Raw genomic sequence first — 19737 nt, forward strand, 5'->3', positions numbered from 1 at the left:
ATTATTAACTTGTACATTACATCCCCATGATTTATTTATACCTGGAAGTGCATCTTTAAACGCCCTTCAACCATCTAGTGCCCCTTCCCCCCACTTCTGGCAATGATCAGTCTGCTTTCTGTATCTGTGAGCTCCAGTTTTTGTTTTCTTTTTTGATTCCACATACAACTGATACAGTATTTGTCTTTTTCTGACTTATTTCACTTAGCAAATCTCCCTCAAGATGTGTTCATGTTATCTCAAATGTAAGATTTTCTTTATGGCTGAATAATACTCCACTGTGTATTTATACCACATTTTCTTTGTCTCTTCAATCTGTCAGTGGATCTTCAGGTTGTTTCTGTGTCTTGGCAATGAACATGGGGGTGCATATGTTTTTTCAAGTTAGTGTTTTCATTTTCTTAAGATAAATACCTGGAAGTGGACTGCTGGATCATATGGTACTCCTTTTTTTTTTAAGTAACCTCTGCCCCCAATGAGGGGCTTGAACTCATGACCCCAAGATCAAGAGTCACATGCTCTGGGGCGCCTGGTTGCCTCAGTTGGTTGAGCGTCTGACTTTGGCTCAGGTCACGATCTCATAGCTTGTGGGTTCGAGCCCTGCGTTGGGCTTTGTGCTGACAGCTCAGAGCCTGGAGCCTGCTTCGGGTTCTGTGTCTCCTTCTCTCTCTGCCCCTCCCCTGCTTGTGCTCTGTCTCTCAAAAATTAATAAACATACAAAATTTTTTTAAAAAAGAAAGAGTCACATGCTCTACCGACTGAACCAGCCAGGTGCCCCTGGGAGTTCTATTTTTAATTTCTTGAGGTGCCTCCATACTGTTTTCCATGGTGTCTGCACCAGTTTCCATTCTCACCAACAGTGTACACAGGTTCCTTTTTCTCCACATTCTTGCCAACACCTGTTATTTCTCGTCTTTTTGATAATAGTCATTCTAACTATAACTATGAGATATCTAATGATATCTCATTGTGATATATCACATTGTTTTACAGATGTTGAACCATCCATGCATCCCTGGAACGAATCCCACTTGAGTGTGATGTATTGTTCTTTTAATGCATTGAGTTTAGTTTGCTGATACTTTGTTGAGGATTTTTGTATTATGTTCATTAGGGATATTGGCCTGTAATTTTCTTGTGATGTCCTTGTCTGGTTTTAGTATCAACATAATCCTGACCTTGTAAAATGAGTTTGGAAGTGTTCCTTCTTTTTGTATGTTTTGGAAGTTTGAGAAGAGTGGTATTAATTCTTCTTTAAATGTTTGGTAGAATTCACCAGTGAAGCTCTGTGGTCCTGGACTTTTGTTTGTTGGAAAGTTTTTGATTACTGATTCAATCTCCTTACTAGTTACTGGTCCATTCATATTTTCTACTTCATGATTCATTCTTGGCAGGTTGTATGTTTCTATGAATTTGTCCATTTAAGTTGTCCAGTTTGTTGGGATATAATTATTTATAATAGTCTTTTATGATCTTTGGTATTTCTGTGGTATCATCATAACTTCTTGCATTTCTGATTTTATTGAGTCCTCTTTTTTTCTTAGCCTAGCTGAAGGCTTGCAATTTTATTATCCTTTTAAAGAACGAGATTTCAGTTTCATTGATCTTTTCTATTGTCTTTTTAGTCTCTATTTCATTTATTTTCGCTTTGACCTTTGTTATTTCCCTCCTTCTACTAATTTTGGGCTTTTTTAAAAATCTAGTTCCTCGAGGTGTAAAGTTAGATATTTTTTGAGAGGTCTCTTGATTCTTGATGTAGGTATTTGTCATTATGAACTTCCTTCTCAGAACTGCTTTTGCTGTATCCCATAAGTTTTGGTATGCCAGATTTCCATTTTCATTTGTCTCAGGTAGTTTTTTATTTTTTATGACCCATTAGTTCAGTAGCATGTTGTTTAATCTCCACATATTTGTTAATTTTATAGTGTTCTTCCTGTAATTGATTTCTAGTTTCATACCATTGTGGTCAGAAAAGATGCTAGATATCATTTCAGTCTTCTTTATTAAGACTTGTTTTATGGCCTAATGTATAATCCATCCTGGAGAATGTTCCATGTGCTCTTGATAGTATGTTTTCTCTTGCTTTTGGGTTTAAGTCCATCTGGTCTAAGGTGTTGTTTAAGGCCAGTGTTTCCTTATTGATTTTCTAACTTGGATCATCTATCCATTATTGAAAGTGGGGTGTTAAAGTCCCCTACTACTATTATATTGCTGTCTATTTCTTCCTTTGGGTTTATTAATATTGTTTTATATCCTTGGGTGTCCCTATGTTAGGTACATAACTACTTTTCATATTTTTAAAAAGTAATCTCTAAGCCCAACATGGGACTTGAACTCACAGCCCTGAGATCAAGAGATGCATACTCCACCGACGGAGTCTGCCAGGCACCCCTGTATCATTATGTCATGCCCTTCTTGTCTCTTATTACAGCTTTTGTTTTAAAGTGTTTTTTTGTCTGGTGTAAATATAGTTATCCCAGCCTCCTTTTGGTTTCCATTTACATGTAATGTCTTTTTCTGTCCCTTCACTTTCAGTATGCTTGTGTCCTTACATCTGAAGTCAGTCTTTTGTAGGCAACATGAGTCTTTTTTCATTCAGCCATTTTATCTTTTGATTGAAGAATTTAGTTCATTTATATCTAATTACTGACAGGTACATACTTATTGCCATTATTGTTCATTGTTTCCTGGCTGTTTATAAATTCTGTTACTTTCGTCTTTGTGATTTGATGATTTTGTGGTATGCTTAGATTCCTTTACCTTTTGTGTACCTATTATAGGCTTTTGTGGCTACCATGTGGCTTATTTGTAACAACTTACAAGAGTCTGTCTTAAGCTGATAACAACTTAAGTTTGAATACATGCTAAAGCTCTATGGTTTTACTCCCTCCCCCCCCCCCCCCCACTTTATATATACATTTTTTCCATTCTATATTTTTGATGTCACATTTTACATCTTTTTATCTTGTATATCCCTTAACTAATTATTGTATTTATAATTTTATTACTTTTGTTTTTTTAACCTTCATACTAGCTTTGTAAGTGATTAATCTACCACCTTTACGTTGTTATTCTACATTTTACTATATTTACCTTCACCAGTGAGATTTATACTTTTACGTGTTTTCCCATTACTTTCTTTTTGGCTTAAAGAAGTCCTTTAATATTTCTTGCAAGGCTAGTTTAGTGGTAATGAACTCCTTCCTTTGCTTTTGCTTGTCTGGAAAACTCTCTCTCCTTTACTTCTGAATAACAGCTTTGCTGGGTATTCTTGGAAGTTTTGTTTTTTGTTTTTTTTTTACTGCCCTGACTATGTTGTGCCACATCCCTCTGGCCTGCAAAGTTTCTGTTAAAAAATCTGATACTCTTGGGGGGGGGGGGGGGTTCCCTTTTATGTAGCAAGTTGTTTTACTTTTATTCTCTCCTTGTCTTTTAACATTCAACAGCTTGATTATAATGTGTCTTACTTAGTGTGAGTCCCTTTAGGTTCTTCTTTGGAATTCTCTGAGCTTCCTCAGTCTGGATATCTGTTTCCTTCTCCAGCCAGGTTAGGGGAAGCTTTCAGCCATCATTTCTCCAAATACATTTTGTGTTACTTTCTCTATAATGTGAATGTTGGTCCACTTGATGTTGTCCCATAAGTATCTTAAGCTGTCTTCACTTTTCTCATTCTTTAGCTGTTCTGATTGTGTCATATGGGTCTCCTGTTGAAACCCTCTAATATATTTCTAGTATGTTTTTCAGTTCAGTTAGTGTGTTCTTCAGTGCTATGATTTCTGTTTGGTACTTTCTTATATCATCTATCTGTTGAAGCTCTGTGTTCACTCTTCTCTCAAGTTTAGTGAGCATCTTTATGACCCTTATTTTGAAGTCTTTATTAGGTAAATCACTTCTCTCCAATCTCGTTTTCTGAGATTTTATCTTGTTCTTTCATTTGGAACATATTCCTGTTTCTTTATTTTCCTCAACTCTGTGTTGATTTCTATGCATTAGATAAGACAGCCACCTCTCCCAGTCTTGAAGGAGTGGCCTCGTGCAGGAGATAAACCTGATTGTTCAATACTGCCTTAGTTTTGGTTTTCTCTCAAACCTTTGTGATTGTCCAAGCAGCCTATTTATTTTTAGTGGCTCCTAGTAGTTGGCCATGTGACAGGTGATGTTCTAAAGGGGAGGATCTCAGTCAGCAGCTTTTAGCATATGCAGATATACATAATAATCCTGTGGGACTGCAAAAGTTGTCCGTCCCACTGGCCAGCCAAGCCAGGTGGTCTAGAGGTGCCCCCCTGGGCAGCAGTCACAAAAATCAGGCAGCAGACAGGTATACAAGTTCCTTTCCAGGAGATACTGGAGACCTAGAGTGGGGCAGAGGGAAAGCACAGAGATGGTATCCCCTGGCCTCCACCCGAGGCTCAAGCTCCAGAACAAGCAATAGCCTTTTTCACAGAAAGGCAGAGGGTTATGTTTCAGTTGGCTGTCTGTGCAGTGCCCTGGGGGTGGTAGCCAGCTGAAGTCTCTTCAGTTCCAACAATCTCATGGGGTGCAGAGGCGCAAGCCCTGCTGACCACCAGAGCTGGCAGGCAGTGGGTGTCCCCTGGTGGCAGCCACCAAAACCAGGACACCAGACACATGTCTGGGCACTTAACAGTTAATCCCAAGCTCCTCGCTGGGAAAGGAGGGAGAGGAGAGAGAGGATGACAGTGGATGCTTATTACATCCATGTGTGTTTAATTAGAAGCCTGCCCCTCAAGCCGCATGCTATAACTATTTTTAAAGCTTTTCAAAAATGTTAAATAGGAACCTTGTCAGATGATCCAGCCCTTCTAGTCCTAGGTATTTAACCAAGAGAAAGGAAGGCATACCTCCACAGATACCTATATATGAATGTTTTACACCATTTTATACATCAGCTTTGCTTGTAATAGCCTCAAGCTACAAACAACCCAGTTTCCATCCGTAAGTGAATAAACCATCTGTACCATGGAATACTACTCAGCAGTAAAAAGGAATGAACTGTTGATACATGCAACAACATAGAGGAATGTCAAACTATGCCGAGAGAGCCAGGCCAAACAAACAAAAAAACCTATATTATCATTCTGTTTTATAAACATCTAGGAAATGTAAAAATAATGACAGAAAACATCAGTGGTTGCTTGGGAATGGGGCTAGAGAGTGAGGGGGGAATGAATTATAAAGGAGTGTGAGGAAATTTGGAGGTGGTGATGGATCAGATTATCTTGAGGTCATGGTGTGTCGAATGTACACAGAATTCAAAACTCATTGGCGCCTGAGTGGCTCGGTCGGTTAAGCATCTGACTCTTGATTTCGGCTCAGGTCATGATCTCAGAGTCAAGGGATCAAGATCCATGCTGAGTGTGGATCCTGCTTGGGATGCTCTCCCTCCTTCTCTCCCTCCCCTGCACACATTCTCTCTTCCTCTCTCCAAAAATAAAAAAGAATTCAAAAATTCAAAACTCCTCAAGTTGTACACTTGGTCAAGTTGTGTATCAGCTTGTATGTCAGTCATACCTCAACAGAGCTGTGGAAAAAGTTAAGTGTGATGGTTACCTGGGAAAAGCAGAGGGACAGGTAGGGGAGGAACCCATTTTTAACAATGCTTGTTGGTGGTCATCATACTGTTACATAAACAAAAAACTAAGATGTCCAATTTGGAAGAGAGAATGAGATTTCCGATGCTGTCCGCAGCACCAGCACCTCCTGCAGGTGGCATTTGTGAAGCTGGCCCCCTGCGCCTGGCTTAGCTGAGGGCATGTGGAAGAGACTCTAGCTTGTTCTGCCTCTCTTCTGGGCCCATTGAGCAGTGCCTTACATTTCCTTTCAAAAAACTTGCTGTGGCCCAAACTGCACTTAACGTTTGTCACACCGTGGGTTACATGTCATTCACAAAAAGCTGAGACTTAGATTGATACTTCCAAACTGGCACATCCTTTAAATGCACATCTAGATATATTTAGCGTGCTTTCCACTCCCTAGATTTATTCCAGTCAAAACCCAATTTAGTAGTAAAAACCCAGGAGGAATTCTTTTGAACTTCCTGATTGGCTACATGGTTGCCTCTTTGTCTTTCTGCAGATCTGATTTGTATCCACTGTGATCAACACTCTGAATTAGGACTTTCCAGATCCTGACCCAGGACTGCAGAGTAACCAGATTCCTCACAAGTGAGTGGCTCCAGCACCACTTCTGTCCATGGAACTGAAAGTGTTCTTATTCACCTGAAATCACTTTAGGTGCCCCTACCCTACCCTGGGTGGGGATGAACACACTTCCCAGTGGGCCCAGACTATAAAGCAGTGTGAGAAAGTGATGTGTCTGAAATCTCAGGAAACCAATATTTTCCATTTCTTTTGTTACTGGTTTACTCTATGGGCATTATATAATATTAAAGTCTTTTATATCAAATACTCTACTAAGAAAAATGTAGATTTTCAAATATTAAACTACATTTTAATTTCAACACGCATCTGAAGCCAGTGGGATTCATCTTGCTGCTGAGAATTGTCTGAGGAAGGTGACGTTCTCATTTAACCACACCCAGGGTCAGGTCAGCCGAAATTGCTCATGAACTTAGACTGATGTATTTTTTTAATTATGTAACTCATCTAAGTAATCTCTATACCCAACTTGGGGGCTTGGGGGGGTCGAACTCACAACCCTGAGATCAGGATGCTCTGCTAAGAGCACGCAAGCTAGGGAGGGGGAGAGAGATGGGGACAGAGGATCCAAAGCAGACTCTGCTTTGATAGTAGTGACCCTGATGTGGGGCCCAAACTCTCGGACTGTGAGATCATGACCCCTGCTGAAGTCGGGTGCTTAACTGACTGAGACACCCAGGTGGCCCGAGACTATTGTATTTTTGAGATAATGGCCTTCAAAGTGCCTTGGGTTATTCCCATGGAGACACCACAGCACAAGTTACTATTTAGCTATTTTGTTTTTTAAATAACGAAGGGCTAAGGTGACCAAATGTCCTGGCTTTTCTGGAACTCATTCTGAATTCAGTATCTTTTTAGTTCATAAAGGCAGTTCCTTTAATAGATTACCTAATGTGATCGTTTTTATACCTTTATAAGATTGCTATGTCTAGAACTAGGTTTAGGAAGATAATAGCAATCATAGCAGCATAAGTAGGCAAGAAGTGTATGAAAGAACATGGCTACAGGAGTGATCAGAATTTCTCGTTTCTTCCTAATTACCAAGGAACACCACTCCCTTCAGTTCGAGCAAGGCCCTGCAGGATTGCTGTTCAGGAACCAGTTGGGCATGTTTCTGAGTTTAGACTATTTCTAAAATAGAATGACTATTTCCATTTAGTGCCTCTTCTTTTTTTTTTTTTTTAATAGAATCACCAGAGAGCTGGGTTTTAACCTTGATTTTAGGCTACTTTTCTTGTTAATCAATAGGAAATGATTTGTCTACATCCTTGAAAGAATGGAGTCTATTATAGAAAATGACCACTTCTAATCCTTTCACCTTCCCATTCCACAAAACTATAGAAGGCCGTGATGAATCAAAAATTGATAGCATTTAAAGTACTGACAGATACCTGTGTTTTGCAGGAAGAACACTGACTTTGGATTCCTTGGTGGAGGAACACAAAACCCTCTGGTCTTGCTGCCAACGATGCAAGTGTGATTGCTGGCATCTTCATGGGCTCCAGAGGTCACAGCACGCTCCCACGGACTCTCATGGCCCCTCGGATGATTTCTGAGGGAGACATAGGAGGCATCGCTCAAATTACCTCCTCTCTCTTCCTGGGCAGAGGCAGTGTGGCCTCCAACCGGCACCTCCTCCAAGCTCGTGGCATCACCTGCATCGTTAATGCTACCATTGAGATCCCCAATTTCAACTGGCCCCAATTTGAATATGTTAAAGTGCCTCTGGCTGACATGCCCCATGCCCCCATTGGACTGTACTTTGACACTGTGGCCGACAAGATCCACAGTGTGAGCAGGAAGCATGGGGCCACGTTGGTGCACTGTGCTGCGGGGGTGAGCCGCTCGGCCACTCTCTGCATCGCTTACCTGATGAAATTCCACAGTGTGTGCCTGCTGGAGGCGTACAACTGGGTGAAAGCCCGTAGGCCTGTCATCAGGCCCAACGTAGGTTTCTGGAGGCAGCTGATAGACTACGAGCGCCAGCTCTTTGGGAAGTCGACAGTTAAAATGGTACAGACACCTTATGGCATAGTTCCAGACGTTTATGAGAAAGAGTCCCGACACCTGATGCCTTACTGGGGGATATAATGCCACCAAAGCCTGCATCAGCAGCCCCTTGAGCAGTACCAGCATCTGCTACACACCGTCTGTTCCCCTCTTCACCTTTCTTTTCAAATGGTTGACTCCTGGCTCTCCCTGAAGTGTTTTTTACACTGGGTGTTCAGGTTTATTTTAAAAGATGGGGGGGGGGGGGGGGAACATAAGGGGAATGCATACATTGCTAGTAACATTTTTAAAACTAACATTTTGGAATAGTGTTTATGAAAATCTTTAACTGGCTTTTAATCATTTTTAACAATTTGAACAGTTTAATAAACTGTTTGGTTCTGCTATATTCTGAATCCCATGCCTTTAGGCATCATGGCAGGTGCCAGAGGAGCTCAGTGCAAAAATCACTTTGGGTCCTGATTAACCCTTTAGAGACAAGCTTTGCCCAAGGCTGCTGACCACACAAATGCTTAGGGAAGATTGATACCAGCTTCAGTCTCTACTGGATTAGCCCTACTCTTTCCTTTCCTATTTAGTGACTCTGTAAGTTAAAAAACAAAAACAAACAAAAAAAACACCTTTGTTATCTAGTTGTTAAGTAATTACAATGAAATCTGCTGCAAACACCCTCTTGGAATCATTGTGCCCCAGGACTATATTAGCATTATTTTTAATAAATATATCTGCATAACCTATTAGAATTTTTACTAAGAACTCCAGGGTGTGTGTATGTGTGTGTTGATGCTGGAAGAAAGATGCTCTCCAGTAACTGCATTAAAATCCGGCTCTGGTGACAACTATGCCACTTAAAATAGACCTCTCGGCTGAACTGTGTCAACGTTTCACATCCTTGCAGATGGGCAGACGTTAATATCAGTCACAGTGCTAAAGCCGTGGAAAACAGCACAGAGTGTCCACTCTGATAAAAGATACAGTTTTCGGATGTCTTTGGCAGCTGGAGTGCACCAAAGCAGTGAGTCCTCCATCAAAGAAATTGTTTTTTAACAAAAGCTATGCCTTTGCTCCACACAAAATGTCCTAAACCAAACCTCCACAGAAGTGACCATCAAACAACGACTTCTTTTGTTGAAACTTGGAACCATGTCATCCGGTTCACTGCTCCTAATAAATATGACAGCATAACTCATCAGGGACTTGGGAGAAGTTTAATTAGTTCTTCCCTATTCCACACTCCTCAAAAACTATTGGGAACCATCAGATTGCCCCTGCTCAGTCACAGTGCTGCTTTATCTTTCTTCATTTGCCACGTAGGTTGTAGCTCGCTTCTCTGTGGAATAATTTTCTAGGTTTTTGGCCCGTCTTGACAAGAAGCCATAAATATAATGCCGGTGGTTACGTATAAATTATATTTTCTAGATTTTTATCTGGTCCGTGGCAGTGGTTTCATCCAAATTCTACCTTGTTTCTTCCCAGTCATTCACTTTTATAAACATGTACTACAGTCTAAATAGGAAAATTAAAATGAGGTTAATAGTTTGGGAAATCAGAGGAACCCATAAATGAATGCTGCATCAATTAGCACATGATCGAAAAGCAGTCAGAAGAACAACAAAGCAATTCGTGGCTGTGGAGGCTATGGCTTCTCTAGTATGAAGGCAAACTGTAAGTCCTGTAGTCTTTGGGTAAGAGTCCAAAAATAACCACTGTACTACAGTAAGAGAACACTGGGTGACAGATGTTCTTGGTAGGAAAATTTCCGGCAGAAATCCCGGCCAACACCACTACTGGGATGTAACTAAGCATTCTTAGTACTTAAGAAGCCTAACACCTTTCTAATCTCAATGTCAGAGTTTATTAGCTGGTCACAAAAGGAAGGCGTGTGACCTAGAAGGTGTTTGTTAGGGGAATTTCTGTGGTGATCCCCAGTGCAGGGCAAGCATTTCAAGTTTCTATAATGTAGAGGCCCTATAATCTTACCAAAGCTTAGGATCACACAAGTTATCAAAAGGCAAGTAGAAGGCATCTTTAAACAAGACATAGGTACATGCATACAAAATATTCAAGTAATTTAGAATATGCAACCTATTTGGAGTGTTAACTAGTAGTCACAGGACAAATAAGGCATGGATAATAACATACCCTGTGCCTCCTCTACATTGAGCACGTCCAGACAAAAATTAAGTTACACACTAAGCCATAAAACGTCTAAAAGCAAAACACAATACCAAAAGAGAAAAGCGCTTATTCACCGCCACTCAGGCAGCAGGGTGGGAGCTGCCGGCACCTCAAGCAGTACGGAAAGAAGTAACCTTGGTTACTGTTTCCAAGGACACTGGACTCTGGCGCGTCAGAGCCGAGATGTAGACGAGCGCAGTGTTGAGTTGTCTGAATAAACTTGCACACGTAAAGAAAGTGCAAGGGTATGGTTCCACACTCTGGAAATCCTTACTGGTGGTATGTGAGTGAACATTTCCACTACTAAACAGTATTTTTCATAGCAAAGCCTTTTTGTTGGCGTCTGCTGTATATGCCTCTAGCGCCTCCCATGGAGTGACCAGACCTGCCGTACCTGGTGAGGCCGGCAGTGATTATCATTGCGCTCTGCAACCTCTCTAGGAATGGAACCATTCTGGTTAGCAGGTGAGCACACGTTAAAAATATCATTGACACAGGCCATTGCGACAGAATAATAGCCCATATGGCATTTCCAGAAACTCTCAGCACTGTGAATCCTGTCAAACTGGGAGACATTCTTAGCTGCAAACAAAGGCAGATTCGGTCATCCTGCTCTACCATGGAATGTACCAGACGGGTCAGAGGCCCGCTTCAATCCTGGCGCCGTGATGAAACTCTAGGTGCTGCTCAGGCTGAAGTGGAGACAGAGGCCTCAGGGAAGCCTGAGGACCCAGCCTGATGCTGTGGGTACTAAGTCAGGTAGCCATGTGGAGGACAAAGGCCCTGAGGGTAATAACTCAGGCTGTCAGTCACCCAGCTGGAAGGGAGTCTGGAGAAAATGAGAAGCAGATTTACCTCGTCAACACTTCCCTGTGCATTCTGGGGCCCAGCAAGGTAAAGCAGAAGCCTCATCAACAGCTGTTTAACAAAAACGTCCTATACCTTCCTTGGAGAAGACACCACTAAGAGGGAACAGAACAGGATCCCCTCAAGTTTAGTGCCGGGAAGGGAAAACCACCTACTTAATTATGTAAAACGGCAATTTTATACCCAAAATGACCTTGTTCAGTTTACAAATAAAAACTGACTCGAGGTCAGAGAGCCTAAGTCACACAACTTGTGAAACACAAGAGTCAAAATCTCCTTGTAGAGCACAGAATTTACAAGTCAGAGACGTGTATGTCCTAGGTTGGCCTGTTCTTCCCAGGGCTTCACAGCTTCACAGTCCTTAGCCACTTCGCTTTTTTTTTTTTTTTTTTTTTTTCCTGATTTTATGCATTCAGTTCTAAGCGGCAAATTCCCTACACCAGATAGCAAGCATGAGCCTTTTCCTTCCAGAATTCCATGCAGTTTTTGAACACTGTGCTTCCACTGTTTCTAAGTCATGTACCTCAACCATAAATATACATACATCTGTTTGCCTCAGTAGGCCAGGAACTCCACCTTCCAACTGTGAATGAATTTTCAGGTCTCTCACATAATACTGTGAAGTCAGGCAGTACTGGTCCCTATGCAGTCAGTCATTTCTGGACATTTGGACAAAGGCCACTGCCAAGAGGTTTCATCCAGCTGCCTTTCCAAAACTTGTCTGCAAAAAATACCACGTTCACAGTCTTTGAGGTAAAAGAAAGTTTTCAGTGAAGGCTCCGAAAGGGGAAGGGTGTTTATTCATCCTGATACACAAAGATTTGGGCCTCTGTCAAAATGAACATTCAATCCATTGCAAAGTGCCCAGGCGTGTTTTGAGAAAATACCTTCTTGAACGCTGATAGTTTGAGAAATGAACAAAAGAAGAACTGGTTCAGCTGTGACCACAAAGTCGGTAAATCTGCCCTCACCCACTTCCATCGTCTGATGGAGATGAGCAGAAGTTTTTCGATAAAAAGAACATCAGTTTAGTCACAATGTCCCCTTTTTATTCATTTCAGATATCAACAAGCTACATGTGGGTAAATGCATTCTACTTCACAGGACAGCAGGGTTCTAGATAGAAGTGAGCACTGGCTCAAAACGTTCTTGCCAATTCCAAACCTATTACAATTTATTTTTCTTCAAACGTCAAAATGTCAATTCTTCACAGTTTCAATATACGGCAGCAGCAAATGATTCCTTAAAGAAAACCGTGCCATATTTTAAAACATCTTAGCAAAACTAGAGAGAAGTTAGCAAACTTCTGGTGCCACATGCAGTTTGGGCAGGGCAATTTTACCTCAAATCCCTAAGACTTGCGGTGGGACCTAGGGGACAAATGTCTGCAGGAACAACTGGGAGCTCGCAGCTTCTTTCTTGCCCCTGACCGTGCAGGGAACTCCTCCTATAGCTTCGTGGAAGCGAACTGCGCAGTCCTGCATTCTGTTCATTGGTCCCTGTCTCCTCCTGGGGTATGATGGGAAAACAGACCCAGTAGGTACTTCAAAGAGGTACTTTTCAGAGCAAATCAGGCAGGATGAGGCCGGGAGGTTTTGGTTCAACACAGTTGATCCAGAAGTTGGCACAGCTGGCGTGATACTGGTGTCCTCCATATGCCAGCTTGAAGCTGTCCGTTTCGGAGTTGAATGCCTGCCAAAAATAAACAGATATGTGGGGCGAGTCAGGCTGCTTCTGCACCTAAGAGCTGGTCGGCACCCTGCACGCATCCCTCGCCAGGTCACAGAGGCTGAGGCCACACTGGCACACACACAAAAGCTGAGCAGGTGGCTACAGGGCTTCAAGTGAGAAAGTTTTTTGCTGCTAATTAAAGGCATAAAAAAATCTTTACCATTAAACCCAGTTTCAGCAAAAGAAGGCCAAATGGTTCATAGCAAAGGCAGACTGAGGCTACAGGGGGTTGTGTGTGGGGGTGTTCATGTTACGGGGAACTAAAATAGCTGTGGAGGATTTTTATCCCTCGTTGTGCCGAAGGGAGCCCTGCCCTCAGGCTGGCATTGAATGATACATACAGTCCCTTCCGTTTCTGGGGCTGATTACAGTCCTCTCATGGAAAAAAACAAAAGATTAAAAGCTCTCAGGGTCGAATGCCAGTGGGACCTGATAACGGAATCCACGTAATTAAAAAGTCCAAATAGGTATAGGATTTGTAAAAATAAAGACATTGAACAGGTCAGAATTACTTCCAGATGACTAATGCTTACAGGTAAGTCACAGCCAGCCAGTCCTCACCTCAGTTCCCTGGAGGGTGTCCTAAAGCACTACAAGTAAACAAGTAACACAGAACTCTAAACCCCAATTTGTTTTTGATCACTGCCAAATCGTGACGCTCTCTGATCTCGCTCCGTGTCACAACTTCCAGTCTTCCAGAAGTTGCTCATTCTGTTACCTTGTTCATCACAGAGGGAAAAATGACTTGTAACACCGGAAGCCAATTACAAGAGCTACGAGCATGCAAACAAGACAAGTGGACCCACACAGACACACTAGCTGGTCAAATCAAACACTATGGGAACAGACATGACTCAGTAAAGGAAGGATTCATGGTCACAACAGTTCAGGATGGCAGTGGAATCATCTGATTGGCTTTTTCCACACTCAAAATTAAGATGGAGATGCTAAGATCGTGTATAACTGGTTCATACTTTTTTGGGATGTTCTTCTGCAGGCTTCTCTTCTTTCTGAAATAACGTTGAAACCATAAGGTCAACAAAATTCCCAGGACAGGGCCTCCTGCCCCCAAACAAAGCCTTACAGGCTTCACCTCTCTCTACCACCCCACTGTGCACAGGGCGGGGGCACAGTGCAGACAGCTTTCTGTTAGAGAGGGAGGAACTACCTCCATTCACTCAATGGCTTCCCCTACTGCCCTTTTGTAAGAGTACATGTACTTCCGTGTCAGGCTTCAGGGCTTTATAAAAATCCCCACCTGTGGTCGTAGACCTTGCAGTGAAGTGGGCTGGATGGGGTCATCCCCAGGGGTCATGTCAGGGAAGCGCTGTGCCATCTGCAGGGGGAAGGTGTATCACTTACCCGGCTTCTGGAGTCCACATTTAAAAGGCACACCCCACAGGCAAGTTCCTGAGCATTTTTAATCCCAGGCCGTAGCATACAAGAGGAAAAATCCAGTGAATTCTCATCGGGCTAGGAGGACAAGACAAACGAGTAAGGACTCGGCAATTCCAAATGCTGCTGGCTTCACTCCCTGATCACTTATCCCCAGTAGGTCCAGCAGCAAGTGAAGTAACTTCTAATACCATCGATACAATTGTTCAATTTCCCAAACATTTACTGAGAGTTGCTGTGTTCTAGGTGCTCGGGACACTAGCATGAGCAAAACCCGGTACCGTCCTCTGAGAACTCACAGTCGAGGGTGGGGACAGGCGGGTAGCAGGCAGCACAGGGCCACAAGGACTACACCAGAGCACATGGGCTGGGCGGCACTTACTCCAACCCAAGGGGAAAAGAGCTGGATGACAGAAAAAGCTTCCTGGCACTTACAAACATCATGAGTCTTGACAGGTAGATGCTAGGTGAGGGGACGGGGAAGGGCGAGGTAAGGGAGGGGACGGTATTTATTCTGTGTAGAACAAGCAACACAGGCAAGGGCAAGGCCTCTAAGCAGAAGATAGAGTGTGGGAAGAACACTCATAAGCATGTGGGAGCCGTGCTTATGAAAGGAGGGAGGAGATGGAACTCCAGCATGAAGGTCTTGGAAGGACTAGAAGAGACTGTATCTTGGGAAGCCATTAAGGGTTCTGACTGGACCGGGACAGGATCCGGATTGTGTCACGGACAGATCCCTCTGGGTGAGGTGTGGGCAATGAACTGTGGATGGCAATCCTCAAGGCATGCACCTCAGTTACAATGCCACTGTAAGGGGTCCGGGAGACAGCGAGGAAAGTTAGAACTAGGGAAGTAACAGCGGGGGCCGGCCACCTGAAGAAGCCCGGGTCATGTGTGGGATGTGCAAGGAGGGGTGAGGCTTAGGCAGCTGGGAGGGCTTGACATAGTAGGCATGAGAAAGGAGACCCACATTTGGGGCTGAGGGCTGGGAGGAGTTCGGTTTGATCTAAGCGGAGTTGGAGTTGTGTGGGGGACAGCCAAGTTCCGACATCAGAGAAGCAGGAAGACAGATACATGGGCCTACTGCTCAAGGATGGAAGAATGAGGCATTATCAGCTAGAGAGTACATACACATACAGCTATTATCAGTGAAGCCCTTACTTGCCAGGCACCACACTAAGCTCTTCAGGTGCATTATCTAATTTCTTCCTTACAACAAATCTGTGGAATATGGGGTAAGAGGGCAGGCCCCAACTTTGGAAAGCTATCAATTTTTTTTTTTTAATTTTTAAAAGTTTTATTTATTTAAGTAATCTCTACGCCCACTGTGGGGCTCGAACTCACAGCCCCGAGATCAAGAATCACACGCTCTACCAATGGAGCCAGCCAGGCACCTGTGGAAAGCTGTTCATTTCTTAAAATATGTATCTACTATATGAACTTATATGCAATTCCACTCCTTGGTATTTATCCAAGAGAAACGAAAACATGTTAACAAAAGTTTGCACAAAAAGTGCTCATGGTAGCTCTATTCACATAAGCCAAACTGGAAATAGCACCTGTCTATAGATAAGAAAGTGGGTTAAAAACTCATGGTATATTAGTACAATGGAATATTACTCACTGATAAAAGGAACCAAATTGATACATGCAAAAATGTAGATGAATTCCCCCCACCCCTTCTTAAGTAAGTGCCATGCCCAACGTGGGGTTTCGAACTCACCCCCTTAAGATCAAGAGTCACATGCTCTACCAACTGAGCTGGCCAGGGGCGCCTTTTTTTTTTTTTTTTTTTTTAATGAATTTTTTTCTTTTTAGATGAATTTTTAAAACATGTGAAGAAGCCAGACAGAAAAGCACATATATATTAATTTTATATAAAGTTCTAGAACAGGCAACTCTCTGATGACAGAAGTCTACGGAAAATGGTGGTTATTTCTGGAATCAGATCAGGACAAGAGGGAACTTTAGGAGGTGATGAAAATACTCCATACATTGCTGGGGGTGTGGGCTTACATGGCTAAATGCATTTGTCAAAACTGATCCAACTATATATTTAAGATCTATGCATTTCACTGTAAGTTATCCCTCAATTATGAAAAGCACTTGAATTACAAAACAAAAACAAAAAAAGGGAAAAAAAAGTTTCAGAAGAGCTGTATATATTTTTTCAAGATTTTCTTTTTAAGTAATCTCTCTACACTCAACACGGGGCTCAAGGAACTCACAACCCCAACTTCAAGAATTGCATGTTCCACCAACGGAGCCAGCCAGGCGCCCCAGAAGAGTTACATTCTTAGTGTACAAAGTGTTAGATGTACCAAAACCAATTTGTTTTGCTTATATATGCCCTAGAGCAGAGGCTTCTCACACTTGGCACCATTGACATTCTAAACTGGATAATTCCTTGTTGTGGGGCCTGTCCTCTGCACTGTAGGATGTTTAGCAAGACCTGTGGACAATTTGGGGGCAAAATCATCCCCTTCTTCCACTTTCCAAAAAAAAAAAAAAAAAGACTTTCCAAAGAGAAAGAAACGTGCACACATACAAATACACACACACACACACACACACACACACACACACGTGCGTACATGAGCTTATTATAAATTCTTACTGATATAAAGACTGAGTAGCACATAATTTACAAATAATAAATATACAATTATCTTTACTGAAAATTCCATATAATCCTTTGATTCTCACAATGCTTTCTCTGAAAATGTCTGCCCAATCCTGGGATCCACAGTCAGCCTGTGCTTGCTCTCACCAGAGTGTGTATGCTGTAAGTGCAGGCTGGTGTTTCTCAGTGAAGGGCTAAGACTGAAATGAGGCAGCACATTTCAGAATGTCCCCCCTCTGTCAAATACGTGAGTGACTATGTTGAATTGGGTAACTGTTCTCAAATGCTGGAGAATATTCCCTCAGCTTTGTGATGTATTCACAATACAATGGCTATAGACACAGTATACTTTGATGTCTGATCTGCATTATTAACATCTGCTCGATAACCTTCACAAGTCTAGACAATCAACAGTACAACAAATTAAACACTGATCTGTAGCAGTTGCGGATTTCCATGGTATAAAAATACTCCCACCATGGCTGATGTCAAGGCACCAATGTGAGGTCACTGAACCTGGCACTGGGAAGGGATGCTGACCAGGGTGACCAACTTCCTAGTTTGCTCAAGACCGTCCCAGTTTCAGCTCTGAGAAAATCCCTCAGCAATAAGCAAACTGACATCAGGGGTCGTCCAAGGACAGACACAAAGAACTGCTAAGGACTAAGCAGGTAGAAAGGAAGTGAGGACGGGAGTCGGTAGGAACGAAGTAAAAGGATCAAACAACTGTCCTATCTTGAGGACCTGAAACAAAAGCAGTGTAAGCCAAGCATAAGCAAGTTAGAGGGTTACCAATCTGGGTTCAGAACAGGTCTGAATTAAGAGGGCACAGGTACTGCGGTGTGATGTGATCACGTGAGTGGGTGGCCGAAGTGCCATGGAGACAAGGGTCCCGGAGTCCAGAGGTCAAGGATCTTAGAGCCCGGCATGTTGGCTGGTTTGTCCTAAAGGATACTGATGTGGCCCAGGATGATGGCAAATTCCTGCCAAAATAATGGCCACATTTTCTATAATTAGTTGAGGCTGAACCACTGAGGAGTTATTATTTTGTATTTGAAAAATTGTATTATTTTTTCCCTAGGAGAAAAAAATGGGATTCTCCCTATAAAAGTGTATACATTATATATGATGTTTGTCCCTTTCTAAAAATTTTTTTTTTCAACGTTTTTAATTTATTTTTGGGACAGAGAGAGACAGAGCATGAACGGGGGAGGGTCAGAGAGAGAGGGAGACACAGAATCTGAAACAGGCTCCAGGCTCTGAGCTGTCAGCCCAGAGCCCGACGCGGGGCTCGAACTCACGGACAGCGAGATCGTGACCTGGCTGAAGTCGGACGCCCAACCGACTGCGCCACCCAGGCGCCCCTGTCCCTTTCTAATTTGAAATAATAAACCATGCATTAGGCCCCCAAACCTTTCCTTTTTTTTTTTTTTTTTTTTAAGAAACAGATGATATTGTTTACTTGTTTGTTTGTTTGTTTAGAAAGGGGGTGGGAATCTTAAGCAGGCTCCATGCTCAGTGTGGAGCCCCACTTGGGGCTTGAACCCACAACCCTGGGATCATGACCTGAGCTGAAATCAAGAGCTGGATGTCAAAAGACTGAGCCACCCTGGTGCCCCCCCCCCCAAACCTTTCTTAAACTAACTTGAGCTGCATTCAGATCACACCTAGGGAAGGAAGGACAGACAGTTCTCAAAGAAAAGAAGAGGCAGATGTGTCAACTATATGCATGAGGACTCTGACCTTGAAGTGAATCTACATGGTCTTAACCAATCCAGATGATAATCCACCCACCTCCCACACTTTTTCCCTTTTTTTCTTCTCCAGTGCAATCATGACCAAGTCTGGTCAACCCTAGAGGCAGCTGGTGCTATTATTTGTTTGCTGTCCCACTCTGTCACCTTTAAATGGTTAACAGTTTCATTGTCTTACCTGCCTTCCTCAGTTGCTGTTGGGACCTTCAGAGATATATAAAAAGTGCTCTGAGGGACGCCTGGGTGGCTCAGTTAAGCGTCTGACTTTGGCTCAGGTCATGATCTCGCGGTTTGTGAGTTCGAGCCCTGTGTCGGGCTCTGTGCTGACAGCTCAGAGCCTGGGCCTGTTCGGATTCTGTGTCTCCATCTCTCTCTGCCCCTCCCCTGCTTGCTCGTGCTCGCTCTCACTCTTGCTCTTTCTCAGAAATAAACATTAAAAAAAAAGTGCTCTGAAATGCCCTAAATGATAAAAATTACTCACTTTGACAAAATCTAAAAAGCTTTTTTAAGAGGTTAAAAACATAGCAGCACTTCCATAAACCTACGTTATAGATATTTGTCATGTTACTGAATAAGGACTATTTGAGAAATAACTAGAATCTAGGAAAACTCTGAATCTTGAAATCAATCCAATACCAGCCCTTTAGGTATCTGTTTGACCAAAGGCATAAGGAAAGCGAATGAAAAGGTCATTTTGTAATCTCCCATAAAAATCATAAGACTCTGCATAAACTATCCTGTGGTCAAATTAATCTTTGAAATGATAAAAATTAACCTTTATAAATACACTGCCATAACCCGGGGGGGAAGGGGGAAGCGGGGGGGGGGGGGGGTTGGGGGAGGTTGCTATAGTACACAGTAACAATGTGACACCAATTCTCGGCCATAATTCTTTAAGAAGGTACGCCCTCTACAGGCCATTTTAAATTCAACATCATCTACATCAGTTAGCAAGTGTTCATGCATTTAGTAAAGATTTCTAAAAGTAGTTCTATTACAAATG

At 42.6% G+C, this 19737-nt stretch overlaps 2 protein-coding genes across 17 annotated transcripts in view; one reads left to right on the top strand and one right to left on the bottom strand.

The window, feature by feature from the left end:
- Positions 1 to 7670: 7670 nt before the first annotated feature.
- On the top strand, positions 7671 to 8919 carry DUSP14 (dual specificity phosphatase 14). Its single transcript, XM_058704230.1, has one exon. It carries the CDS (start codon positions 7671 to 7673, stop codon positions 8265 to 8267), a length of 597 nt encoding a protein of 198 aa, XP_058560213.1. The 3' UTR covers positions 8268 to 8919.
- A 1278-nt stretch (positions 8920 to 10197) lies between these two features.
- Positions 10198 to 19737, bottom strand: part of SYNRG (synergin gamma) — an 87106-nt gene continuing 77566 nt past the window's right edge. For 13 of the 16 annotated variants that reach the window (XM_058704213.1, XM_058704208.1, XM_058704217.1 and 10 more), the window contains 3 exons: positions 14325 to 14435; positions 13937 to 13972; positions 10198 to 12923 (listed from right to left, as the gene is read on the bottom strand). In XM_058704213.1, the coding sequence (XP_058560196.1) occupies positions 12792 to 12923; positions 13937 to 13972; positions 14325 to 14435 (279 nt within the window). In that variant the 3' untranslated portion in view covers positions 10198 to 12791. The remainder of the gene's footprint in view (positions 12924 to 13936; positions 13973 to 14324; positions 14436 to 19737) is intronic. The other 3 variants (XM_058704209.1, XM_058704223.1, XM_058704222.1) reach the window with 1 other exon arrangement.

The sequence above is a fragment of the Neofelis nebulosa genome, chromosome 16 (genome assembly GCF_028018385.1).
Source record: "Neofelis nebulosa isolate mNeoNeb1 chromosome 16, mNeoNeb1.pri, whole genome shotgun sequence".
In the NCBI taxonomy this organism is placed as follows: Eukaryota; Metazoa; Chordata; class Mammalia; order Carnivora; family Felidae; genus Neofelis; species Neofelis nebulosa.

Coding starts and splice junctions, on each gene's coding strand:
- DUSP14 (XM_058704230.1), top strand. CDS start 7,671: ATGGGCTCCAGAGGTCACAGCACGCTCCCACGGACTCTCATGGCCCCT.